At 47.4% G+C, this 12,727-nt stretch overlaps 1 protein-coding gene across 10 annotated transcripts in view; it reads right to left on the reverse strand.

The window, feature by feature from the left end:
• The window catches only part of FHAD1 (forkhead associated phosphopeptide binding domain 1), a 74,066-nt gene that overhangs the window by 59,659 nt on the left and 1,680 nt on the right, over window positions 1-12,727 (reverse strand). For 4 of the 10 annotated variants that reach the window (XM_053281274.1, XM_053281275.1, XM_053281272.1 and 1 more), the window contains exons 2-4: window positions 10,368-10,471; window positions 6,149-6,355; window positions 1,832-2,102 (exon numbers count right to left, since the gene is read on the reverse strand). In XM_053281274.1, the coding sequence (XP_053137249.1) occupies window positions 1,832-2,102; window positions 6,149-6,355; window positions 10,368-10,463 (574 nt within the window). In that variant the 5' untranslated portion in view covers window positions 10,464-10,471. Of the gene's footprint in view, window positions 1-1,831; window positions 2,103-6,148; window positions 6,356-10,367; window positions 10,472-11,341; window positions 11,506-12,727 lie in introns of those variants that run through there. The other 6 variants (XM_053281279.1, XM_053281278.1, XM_053281280.1 and 3 more) reach the window with 3 other exon arrangements.

Genomic DNA, 12,727 nt, shown 5'->3' on the forward strand with positions numbered 1-12,727 from the left:
GAGGAAGAGCGGGATATAAATGTAATGATAATAATAATAATATTTGGGACCCAGGAGGAAACAAGAGAGCCCTTTATTTATTTATCTATCATATTTTTATACTGCCTGATATGTATATCTCTTTAAAGGAGCACGTGTGGAGGAGAGCTGGCCTTGTGGTCTCAAGCATGAATTGAACTCCTTTGCTAAGCAGGGTCTACCCTGGTTTGCATTTGGATGGGTGACCATATGGGAATGCTGTAAGACATTTCCCTTAGGGGGCGGGGTCATGGCTTAGTGGAAGAGCCTCTGCTTGCATGCAGAGTATCCCAGAATAATTCCCTGGCATCTCTAGATAGGGCTGGGAGAGACTCCTGCCTGAAACCTCGGAGAAGCTGCTGCCAGTCAGTGCAGACAATCCTGAGCTCGGTGGACCAAGGGTCTGACTCAATATATGGCCGCTTCCTATGTTTCTGTGTTGCAGAGAGAGCTCTCTGCCCATCTGAGGACATGAAGAGGAAATTGAAAGAAGGGCATACAACCCAGGAACCGTATTATAAGGTAGTCTGAAAAGGGGACTTTTACACAGCTCATTTGGAAAACTGTGTCCAGTCCTGGGCCCCACATTTTAAGAACAGCACTGATAAGGGCTGCAGGGGAGGGTAGTCGAAATGGAGAGGGGTCTGGAATCCAAGCCCTATGACGAGGACCGGTTGAAGGGCCTGGGTCTGTTTATCCCAGAGAAGAATAAGATGCGATCGCCATCTGCAAATTTCTGAAGGACTGTCTCAGAGAAGAAGGAACAGGCTGTTGGAGATGGACTTCCAGTGCACCACCCTTTTGCACCAACTATCCTAATGACCACTAGGGGCATCGGGTGTAGAGGCAGTGAACAAGGGTCTCCCTACTCAGCAGCGAAGTGAGGCTGGGGGTGGCTAGCTACGCCCCCACATCTGACATCAGACGCGAGGGCTGTGGTTTCCCTACCAAATGGGGCAGCGCAGGATGGAGCAACTCTCCCTGCCTTAAAGGCAGGGAGAGCCATTCCGGCCACACTGCCAAGACAGCGCGGGCCGATTTCAGCTCCGAACGGGGCCGCGTGGCCCCATTTGGGACCGAAATAACGCCCCCCCCTCCGCGTCTGACATCAGATGCGGGGGGCGTGTCTGGGGCCGCACTCGCGGCCCAGGTTCTTTGAACCCGTTTGCCCAATGGTGGCTCTGCCCCTGCCCTGTTCTACCTGTCTCTACTCCATGACCCCTGATATGACTCTACAGGTATTTCCTATTGAGAGTCAGATTCCCTTCCTTTCCCCTTAGAGAGCAGATGGAAACATCTCTCACTCCCCCCCACCTACATATCCATTATGTAGATCTATAGATTAGGGTTAGGTCTTTCCTATCCAAAGTGTACTTCACCAATAAATACTTAGCATTTTGTTCTACAAGAATCTCCATGTGTCTTCTCTAAATAGCAGCAACTAAACTCTGCATTCAACTCTGTAACTGGAGTGAGTAGCTTCTTTAGTGCTCTGCTAATTAACTGGGGGATAAAAATTACAGCCCTCAACACAAGCTTGCTCTTTGTTGCTCCTGAGGTCTGGACTAGAACCTATGGGTGGTAATGACAAGGAAGTAGATTTTGGCTGGACATTAGGAGCTATTTCCCCACGGTAAGCGCTGATGGAACAGCCTGCCTCACAGGATTCTCATTCGCTAGAGGTGTTCAGACAGAGGCCAGACAGCTGTCTGTCAGGGTAGATCACCACACTGAGCAGGGGCTTGGAAAGGAAGCCTTCCAGCATCCTTTTCCATTCTAAAATTCCATTATTCGTGCAAGTTGTGTGCAATACCTGGAATCACTGCAGGAGGCCTAACGAAAGCATCAGGAGAGAAAGCAGGCGAGGAGACTGTTCTACCCCAAGCATTGATGGGTTTCTTCCGGAGTGGCGGATGTGGGGAAGCCTCAGTCCCGCCATAAGACCAGCTCCGGCTAACAGGGGGGGACTTCGGAGAATGAAGGAATGGGAACTGGGAAGGAGCTGCTGGAGGGACCTTCTTCTCCGTCACTATCTGGAGCTGGCTGGGCCAGGCAACCCGCCGATTCAGCGGAGGATACGAAACCTGCAGGGGGAAAGGGCAAAGATGGCTTTAAAGCCAAAAGTCTGTGGGGAGGGAGAATTAGGATCAGAGGCAAATCACTTCCGATCATAATTAATCACCTCTTTAAGGACTCTTTAAGCCACGAAGGGGGAAGCATCCTGCAATAAGAGATGACATTAGGATCTGAGGACATATAAAGGTAAAGTGTGTCATCGGGTCGGTGTCGGCTCCTGGAGACCACAGAGCCCTCTGCTTTTCTTTAGTAGAATATAGGAGGGGTTGACCATTGCTGCCTCCTGCGCAGTATGAGATGATGCCTTTCAGCATCTTCCTATATCGCTGCTGCCCGCTATAGGTATTTTATAGTTTGGGGGGAAATACCAGCGGGGATTCGAACTGGCATCCTCTGGCTTGCTTATCAAGTCATTTCCCCGCTGCGCCACTTAAGGTGGCTTCTGACTCTTTATTGAGCAGGTGGAGAGCAACCGGCCCTCTCCATCCCCAGCACAGCAGCCCTCCAGTGGCTTTTGCTGGTGTCTGTCTTGTGCTTTTTTCTTTTTTGAAACTGAGAGCCCTTTGGGGACAGGGAGCCATTTCATTTATTTCTTTATATCTATGTAAACCACTTTTGGAACCTTTTGTTAAAAAGCTGTGTATAAATATTTGTCGTATTCGTATCGAGGCACATACACCCTGGCCACAATTTATTTTTATCCCACTTTTTAGACAAATAACCATCCTCCAAAGCAGCTCCCATAAATCAATTCCCCCTCCTAGTCCTCCTACATACTGTAATTTGTGTCAGGGAGGGAGGGGGATATACCATTTACGCTATACTGTACCACTAACGCTTGGCACTAGATCTCCCTCTTCATTAAGAACTCTTAATGAATTATTTGCCAAATGGATGTTAATCTTTCTGCTGTGTACCACTGCAATTTGACTTCTTGTGAGCTGCCTTGGGCACCACTGTGAAAAGGCAGCATACAAATAAATGTGACGGATTGTTGAAATGGCAGGGGATCGGATTTAGGCCAGACATTTGGGAGGAATTTCCGAACGGGAAGAGCAGTTTGACAGTGGGACAGTCTGTCTTGTGCAGTGGGGAGCTCTCCGCGGGAGGTTGGGCGGATGGACATCTGCCAGGCATGTTAGAGGACACTCCTTCACTGAGCAGGCGAATGGGTTGAGCTCCGAGGTTTGTACTAACTCCAAAATTTTACGATTCTGTGATAAATGAGCAGCTTCTGACATGCCTAGTAATTGTGCTAGAGTGATTGACTCCTGAAATATGGGGCGGGGGGGGGCAGGAAACTACTTATCTAGCCCCAGAGCGCAACTGTCTCATATTTATCTCATTTATTTATTTATTTAGCAAACTTATTGACCGCCTGACTTCCTTAGACTCGAGGCGGTTTACATAAATTAAAACAACAACAACAAAGACAAGAGAGGGAAGGGGGGGGGAGAAAAGGAAAGAAAAAGGACGAAAGAGAAGGAAAAAAGAAAAAGAACCCCCCTACCCACAGACATTAAAAACTAAAAGCCTGGCAAAATAGATAGTTTTTCACGAGCTTCTTAAAGGACAGAAGGGAGGAGGCCTTACGAATCTCAGGAGGCAGAGTGTTCCATAAGGAGGGGGCTGCCACAGAGAAGGCCCTCCCAGGAGCCGGGGCCCCACGGACCTCCCCTGGGCCCGGAACTCTTGAGAAGGCCCACTAGAGACGACCTCACAGGTGGGTCGAAGTTGGATGGGAGAGGCGGACCTGAAGGTACACAGGTGCCAAATTCTGAAGGGTTTCATAGGTGATAACCAGCACCTTGAATTGGACGTGGAAGTGAACTGGCAGCCAATGCAGCGATATATTACTGTAATAAGTGGCAAGGGGAAATTTCCCAATTATCTTTGTCATCCCTGAAATTCCTTGCAGGTGTGAAAGAACCAGACAAGTGTGGAACAAATTAGTCGGCAGGTGTGGAAGAACCACCAACCACCAAACAAACAACTGGGGAATTTCACCCGATATTACTTTTTTTGCCATTCTCAGCCTATGCTGAATATAATTCATATCTTTGCTTATCAAAATTTTATTCATATCTTCTCTTGGGGATGTGGCTCCTGAAATTTCCCCAGCCTGTATGTGCAGCAATATTTCAGAAGGACTGGGCTTACAAATTCCGTCACTCAAATTCCAGCGGCTGCTCAAGCAGACTTCAACCACCAGCAAATTGTGAAACAATTCTGATGAAATGTTTGCCTGTGTATGCACTCACAGGACTAACACCCACCTGAGCCATCCCACCGAAGTAAAGCATTCCATCAGAAGAAGCCAGTTTGGGAAAGAGAGGGGATACTGGGGGGAGGAGTGGTTTCATTTGTACTTATTTAAAATACATATACCCCTCCTCTCTGATACATTACTGCTCAGCTCACAAAATAAGTATGTGTGTGTGTGTATGTGTGTATGTATATATATATATATATATATATATATATATATATATATATATATATATGAAATGAACTAAAAACAAGCCTCAGTTAAAATCAAATCTAAAATTACAAGCTAAACAAGTTAAAAAGAGAAAACCCACCAGATGTAAGCTGCAGATAAGACATTAAAACACCTCTCTAAAGAGATGGGCCTTCAGAAGTTTCATAAAGACCCCGAAGAAGGGAGCTTTTATTACTCTAAACTGCTCAAGATGGCATTCATGGTCCCCACCCCCGTCATTTTTCATCTGTGCAATGGGAGAAACACAGGAGTACCACTACTGTGCCACCTAATGGTGCAGCAGGGAAATGACTTGACTAGCAAGCAGAAGGTTGCCAGTTTGAATCCCCGCTGGTATGTTCCCCAGACTATGGGAAATGCCTATATCGGGCAGCAGCAATATAGGAAGAGGCTGAAAGGCATCCTCTCATACTGCACGGGAAATGGCAATGATAAACCCCTCCTGTATTCTACCAAAGACAACCACAGGGCTCTGTAGGCGCCCCGAGTCGACACCGACTCGGCGGCACACTTTAGCTTTACCACTACTGTACAGTGCTTCTGAAAAGTTTCAGACTAAGGCTACATTTTATGTGTATGTGCGTGTGCTTCTGTGTGTGTCTCTGTGTATGTGAATTTCAACTACCTTGCCTTCCCCCGGAAGCCCTCTATATTACCTGAAAATACGTCCCTGAGGGCTGCATGACCATCATAGAAGTATTTTTGAGTGGCACAGAGTGCTACCTGGAGAAGGAGGGGTTGTCGAAACTTGCCTTCACCTCCGAGCCAGCAATGGAGCTGAGTTAGTTGAACTTTTCAGAAGCACTTTTAATTTTTTAGTCAAGATGTCAGCCAATAACTGGTAGGGGTGTGCCAAAACGTGGTGCGGCTGCCGTATCGTGGCAGAACGCCTTTAAAATTGAAGGCTTCTCCATCCCTGTTCCTCCTCTGCTTGCCGCCACTTCTGCTTCCCCCGCCAGCTATCAGGCCGTGCCGGCAGCACTCTCTCCCAGCAGCTTGTGTGTGACACCGGCATGTACATGGCCTACATGCAGGTGCAGCGGCCATTTGCATGGTGGCCATGTGCATGCTAGCATCACATGCAGGCTGCTGTGGCAGAGTGTCACCAGCACACAGCAGGGATAGACCTGCTCTCCTCTGCATTAAAGGGTAAGCCTTCGATTTTAAAGGGATTGTGCCATGATATGGAAGCCGAATCACATTTCAAGATAACTGGCCTAATAAATGGCCTAAGGTCACAAAGTGAGCATCATGACTGAGTGGGGATTTGAAGACAGGTCTCCCCAGTCGAATTCCAGTACTCTAACCATTACCCCACACTGTGATATAGCTGGGCCACAGGTACATAGCTACCCATTAGCATCTTCAAGCTGCTTTGACCAGAAACTTAACCACCACAGTAGTAACATCTAATGTGATGTCGCATACACATTAGTGCAAATGTTTAAGGATTTAATGCTGGAAGCAAACCGGGGAAGAGCAAGGGGGACGACTTTCGGCCTGCAAAAGTATTATGCAGTGACTTTAGAAAACTGATAATGTTGCCATCACCTGAGATGTGTTTTCTAATGTTAGTTCAAAGGTTGTTCCACTGGAGCCAAACCGAAAGATGTCTCTGGGGCCCACTTTCACGGCTGCGTTCTGGATATGGCAATCATTAACAAATGTCCCATGAGCCGAGTTGAAATCTCGAAGAATGAAGCTGTTTTCTGACTCGCTGAATTCGATCGCTGCATGGTGATCTTCAACACCTGGAGACTGAAAGTTACATCTCAGAACTCAGAGAGTTAAAGAGGTCCTGAATAAACAGGTTGTAGTGGAGAGTTTGACGGCCTGACATTTCTGGCAAAGGCTGCACCTCACTCGGCTTCAATGCTGGGGAATGCCAGGCTCAGAGGGCAAGATTTCCCTGTCGTACTGCAGATATTTCAACTTTTGTTAACACTTTCCAAAGTCTGAACATAAGAACAGCTCTGCTGGATCAGGCCCGAGGCCTGTCTAGTCCAGCATCCTGTTTCACACAGTGGCCCACCAGATGCCACAGGCAGGAGTTGAGGGCATGCCCTCTCTCCTGCTGTTACTCCCCTGCAACTGGTACTCAGAGGCATCCAGGCAGGATTTTATAGACCTCTATCATGTCTCCCTGCAGTCATCTTTTTTCTAAACTAAAAAGCCCCAGGTGTTGTAGCCTTGCCTTATAAGAAATGGGCTCTAGGCCCCTGATCATCTGGGTTGCCCTCTTCTGCACCTTTTCCAGTTCTACAATGTCCTTTTTTAGATGTGGTGACCAGAATTGTACGCAGTACTCCAGGTGTGGCTGCACCTTCGTTTTGTAGATGTATAATATTAGCAGTTTTCTTTTCAATCCCCTTCCTAATGATCCCTAGCATGGAATTGGCCTTTTTCACAGCTGCCGCACATTGAGTCGACGCTTTCAACGAGCTGTCCACCATGACCCCAAGATCCCTCTCCTAGTCAGTCACCGACAGCTCAGATCCCATCGGCGTATACTTGAAGTTGAGGTTTTTCGTCCCAATGTGCATCACCTTACACTTGCCAATACTGAACTGCATTTGCCACTTTGTTGCCCACTCACCCAGTTTAGAGAGATGCTTTTGGAGCTCCTCACAATCTGTTTTGGATTTCACTACCCGAAAGAGTTTGGTATAATCTGCAAATCTGGCCACCTCACTGCTTACCCCAACTTCTAGATCATTTATGAATAAATTAAAAAACGCCGGTCCCAGTACAGATCCCTGGGGGACCCCACTTCTTTCTTCCCTCCATTGTGAAAACTCTCCATTTATACCTACCCTCTGTTTCCTGTCCTTTAACCACTTAGCAATCCACACATGTACTTGTCCCGTTATCCCATGACCGCTGAGTTTCCTCAGGAGTCTTTGATGAGGAACTTTGTCAAAAGCTTTTTGCAAGTCCAGGTAGACTATGTCTAATGGATCACCTTGATCCACACACTTGTTGACACTCTCAAATAACTCCAAAAGGTTTGTGAGGCAAGATTTACCTTTGCAGAAGCCATGCTGGTTCTCTCCCAGCAGGGCCTGTTCTTCTATGTGCTTTACAATTTTATCCTTGAGGATGCTTTCCATCAATTTGCCAGGAACGGACATTAAGTTAACCGTCCTGTAATTTCCCAGATCGCCCCTGGATCCCTTTTTGAAAATCGGTGTTAAATTTGCTAGTTTCCAGTCCCTCAGTACGGAGCCCGATTGCAGGGATTAAGTTATATATTTTAGCAAGGAGGTCAGCAATTTCACATTTGAGTTCTTTGAGGACTCTTTGAGGTCTGCTTTTTTAACAAATCAGATCAATTAGCAATCACCATTATAAATAACTCTGGCAAATTGCTAAACAAGCAGCAGCAGTTGTAAAAGGGCACCACCCAGCAGGACCTCCAAAAGCCACCTTCACCAAGGAGCAGGGGCGCAAGCTCTTTCTACAAGGGGGAGAATCAGGATCCAGGCCCCAAGAAGTAGGGGCCTGAATCAGAGGGCAGGATCCATCATCCTCAAGGACCAGGCTGGACACCTAGAGGCACTTCCACTGCTTTTAATCACACGCACACTAAGTTACAGCATCACTTTGTTTGCTAGCTATCTACCTATCTCCAGGTCTCACTGGCTCATTACCCAGCCAGGGTTGTTCCCCCCTGCAGGGGCCCTCACAGGAAAACATGGTGTCCTGCATTCCAAAAAGCCCCCTAAGCCAGCAGGCAATCTCCTACTGTAGTTCCTCCATGGCCTCCACTGGCCCTGCCACTGTCTTCAAAGAATGGTCCCTCCCCTCTCCTCTCGGGGCCAGTGCTCCCTCTAAGCTGTGCACACGGGCCTGCGGTGTGCACGCCTTAGAGTGTGCACGCCTTTCTTGACATCAAAAGGTTTTTTGATGTCTGCTAAGTTCACTGTAGATCCCGCTCCAGCTGAATCAGAAAGGCCCCATTCTGAACGCAGGTGCGCGCACACGGCCTTGATCCTGCCGCCCGGAACAAAACTCATTCCGCACACCGATGAAAAAGATTAGGGAGAACACCGCCTAGGGCCCACCCTGCCCTTTGCTGCTTGGCATAACTGCCCACAGCTTATTTATTATGTATTTATTTCAAATATTGATACGCCGCCCCTCCAGGGCACTACTGCTCGGGGCGGCTCACAACAATAAAAGAGATACAAGACACAGTAGAAGTAATAGTTAACCAAACTGAACAAACAAGGCTTCTGGAGCATCCACACCCAGATCCTCCCACTCAAGGCCCACAGAGAAGTGTCCTGCATTAGTAAACAAAGGAAAGATCACCCCACAAGAGGGGAAGCGGCTCTTAAGTGGGTTCTCGAAACCAACAGCCATTACTAACCTCAGCCCTTTAAAGAGAAATGATATATTTATTATTATTAATATTAGAGAAATATTTCTTTGTAGAGAAATAATATTATACTAGCTGTACCCGCACAGATCATCTGTGTGCTAGGACTTTGTTGCTCTCCTTGACTCCTGCGCCAGCCCCTGCTTTATTGCTCAGTGTCAGCCACTCACTCTCAGCTGCCCCCTCCCTACTGCTCCTCCCTTCCCTGCCACTCACTTGCTCACTCCCTGCTCACTCGCCCGCTCCCCCACTCGCCCCTCCCCACTGCTCGTCCACTCCCCACCGTTTGCCCTCTCACTCCCTGCTTGCTCGCCCCCTCCCTGCTCACTCAATCGTCCCCTCCCCACCACTCACTCACTTGCCACTCCCCTCTGCTCGCTTGCTCGCCTCCCCACTGCTCACTTGCCGCTCCCTGCCGCTCGCCCCCTCTCCATCACTCGCTCCTCTTCCCTATCTGCATATGGAATCCCCACTGCCCAATCACCACGGAGCTTCTGTTCTTTTACCTCCAATTGGTAAAGCACTGTGTGAGTGGGGCGTGCCACATAGGGACCTTAGTGTATTATGTTGGAAGTGAAGGACTTTGCGCTGTCTCATGTCTCAGTGACAGGGGGGAAAGACCAGTGAGTCAGAGGGCTAGAGAGGTCAAGACATTGGTCATCCCTTCTCTACTGCTCTGACACTGTCCCTTTGGTATGTAGATTGCTACTCTTAGGGACTAACTTCCTGCCTGGCCACTTCCTCTTCCTCCTTCCCTTCCCTTCCGTCTCCCTTGCAACACGCAAGCTCCTCTCTCCCTGCACCATGTGTGCAGAGATGCATCCATGTGCATACAGCTAGATAGATAAAATAGAGATCCTATCTCTCCACTTTACTATCTAGAATGGAGTTCACTAATAAATACTCCTTATATTGATTTGAAACTATGAACTGGCTCCAAGTTATTTTGCTCTCAGCATATACGCATGCCTGGGCAGACTCCGCTGTGTTGTGCCTATGTGCACTCTGCTATATTAGAGGGGTATCTCTTACCAGAGAGAATTCCCAACATATTATATACAGAGATTTTGTATTTCTCCAAGCAGCTGAAGGATATGCAGATGGTTCTTTGCCCATCTCAGCCCACTGCATCCTCACAACAATCCTGTTAGGAAGATTAGCCTGAGATAGTGACCAGCCCAAGCTCATCCTGTGAAAATCATGACTGAGAAGGGATCTGAACCCAGGTCTCCCCAGTCCTAGGACAACACACACTAACCACTATACCACACTAACAATGCAACACAAGCCAAGCTCTGAAGGTAAGATACAGTATGCCACAAGTGGCATAAGAAGTTCAGTGACTAAGATCAGATGAAGATTAATCATTTATTAATCTGATGTAATCACCTTAAGGACTATGTCTGAATCTTCATGTCTTCCTATTGTGGTTATCTTTGGCCTCAGTGCAAAAATACCATCCGGACTCTTCAGAAAAGCTTTCATTGCATTCCCTGTAAAATGAAGCATCTTTGAATATCTGGGAGAGTGTAGATCGACTATATATCAATTCTATTTCTGCAGTTAACACCAACAGAACTTTAAACATTTGTTCTTCCTTCTGATTTGGAAGGAGAAGACTGTTAAAATACCAACTTCTCCTCCCCTCCCCAACACACAATTCTAAAACTAATCCTAGCAGCGAAATAATTCGGAAATGATTCAGATTCACTCTGCTGCATTCTGGATCTTCACTTCGTTCTGGGTTTACTTCCATAATCAAGATTGGAAGGTTATCATCCCAGGATTGTTATGCTTCCTATTGTGATAAACAAGCCTGTCTACACGAACAAAGAATTCCCGTTTCCGCCACACTCCTTTCCCTACTTAAATCTTCTAAAGGTGAGTGTGGTTCTCTAAGGCTCTGTCAACCCTTCACTCTTCTCTTTTGGTGTTGGAGTGCCTTGCTTGACTACTTTGCTTCAGACCTGCCTCCCCGCTGAGGACTCCCAGGGCGTTTTCCACACAGGGCTTTTAGCTTGCCTCTCCTCCAGAATGGGGTGTGTGCGTTCACATATTGGCCAGATATACCCCAAAGTCCCTGCAAGCTATCGGGGAGGACTTCACACACAATTCGGGTTTTTCATTACACATTAGAATGTAGCCCAATTTATATCCAGGGTTAAAATAAAATCCACTTTTTTGCATTGGTTTTTTGGGCAACTTTGAACTCGCAGTAAAGCCTGCTGTGTGAAAAATGTCCTGGTCTTTCCCTGAAGAGAAATCGGGCTTTCCTTTAGAGCGCAGATCTTCTTCTGTCTCTCCCTAAAATCCACACTTTCTTCTCCCTTCCTCAGATTCTTGTCCAGTCTTCTTTGACTCACCCTCTCACAACCCTCCGGGCAACCCCAGGGTTCTCTGATTGCTCTCTCTCAGCTGAAGGGTTTTTCCTCTCAAAAAGATTTTACAGACTGCCTGCAGAGGTCCCACTCCTGCCGATTCTCCCTGTGCCTCAAAAGCTCCTTCACACTTTGCCTCCTGCACAGACCTACATCATGTGGCAATAACATTAGCAATAACTTTTCTACCCCTGCTAATTGGGCAAAGAGGCACCTTTTCAACGTGGTGATTCTCTTTCTGGAGCAGGGGGAGAGCAACTGGCCCTGTCCATCCCCAGCACAGCATCCCTCCAGGGGCTGATGCTGGTGTCGATCTTAGGTTTCTTTTTTAGATTGTGAGCCCGTCAGGGACAGGGAACCATTTTAGCCATTTTATTTATTTACTTTGTTTCTGTGTAAACTGCTTTGGGAAACGTGTGTATAAATATTTTTTGTGTTGTATTGTATTAACATTTGCGCTACATCTAAACAGCAGCTGTAAATAAACAATACCGAAAGAAAGACAAAAAGTCCCCATGCCTTGCTGAAACAGACCAGCATTCTTCCCCCCCCCCCCCCGCACAAGACATCCAGATGTCTCTTGCATTTGCATAGGAGTAAACGCAGAGATTCAGAGTCAGACATAGCAGGGTGGAGTTGGGGGCGATTTTTTGACTGAAGAGGAGGCAGTACGGGGGGGGGGGGCAAACCTTACCCTTACAATAACATGTTCACATTCCCAACCTGAATGTGCACACACACTCCAAATGGTTATTAGCCCCACTGGGAGAATAATACAGGCACAATATAGGGGATAGGGGATTAGATTTGCAAAACAGCACAGAAGAAAGGAGTAAACATCCTTTTCCCAGCACTCAGTTATGGATTGGCTGCATCCCTTCTGTTTTGCACCCTGCCTCTCCAACCATCACCAAATATCATGATGGGCATTTTGCTCGGAATCACAGCGTCGAAGCAGGAATTTTGGCTGGTGCAAGTTGTCAGGCTGGATCAAGAAAAGTGGCACCTGCCAAAATGCCACTTTCTGGTTTTGTGGGAAACACAGCAGCCCTGCCCCAGCACCTATATTACAATTACTACTATTATATACCACCTTAAGTGAGCAGCGGGTAAATGCTTGACTATCAAGCAGATAGTCAATCAGATGTTCGAATCCCTGCTAGTATGTTTAACAGGAAAGACCTCTATCGGGCAGCAGCGATATAGGAAGATGATGAAAGGCATCATCTCACACTGTGCGGGAGGCGGCAATGGTCAACCCCTCCTGTATTCTACCAAAGACAACCACAGGGCTCTGTGGGCGCCAGGAGTCGAAATCGACTTGTCGGCACACTTCACCTTACTTTTAAGGCTGGGAAAGACCCCTGCCTG

This window comes from Hemicordylus capensis, chromosome 16, assembly GCF_027244095.1.
Source record: "Hemicordylus capensis ecotype Gifberg chromosome 16, rHemCap1.1.pri, whole genome shotgun sequence".
NCBI lineage: Eukaryota > Metazoa > Chordata > Lepidosauria > Squamata > Cordylidae > Hemicordylus > Hemicordylus capensis.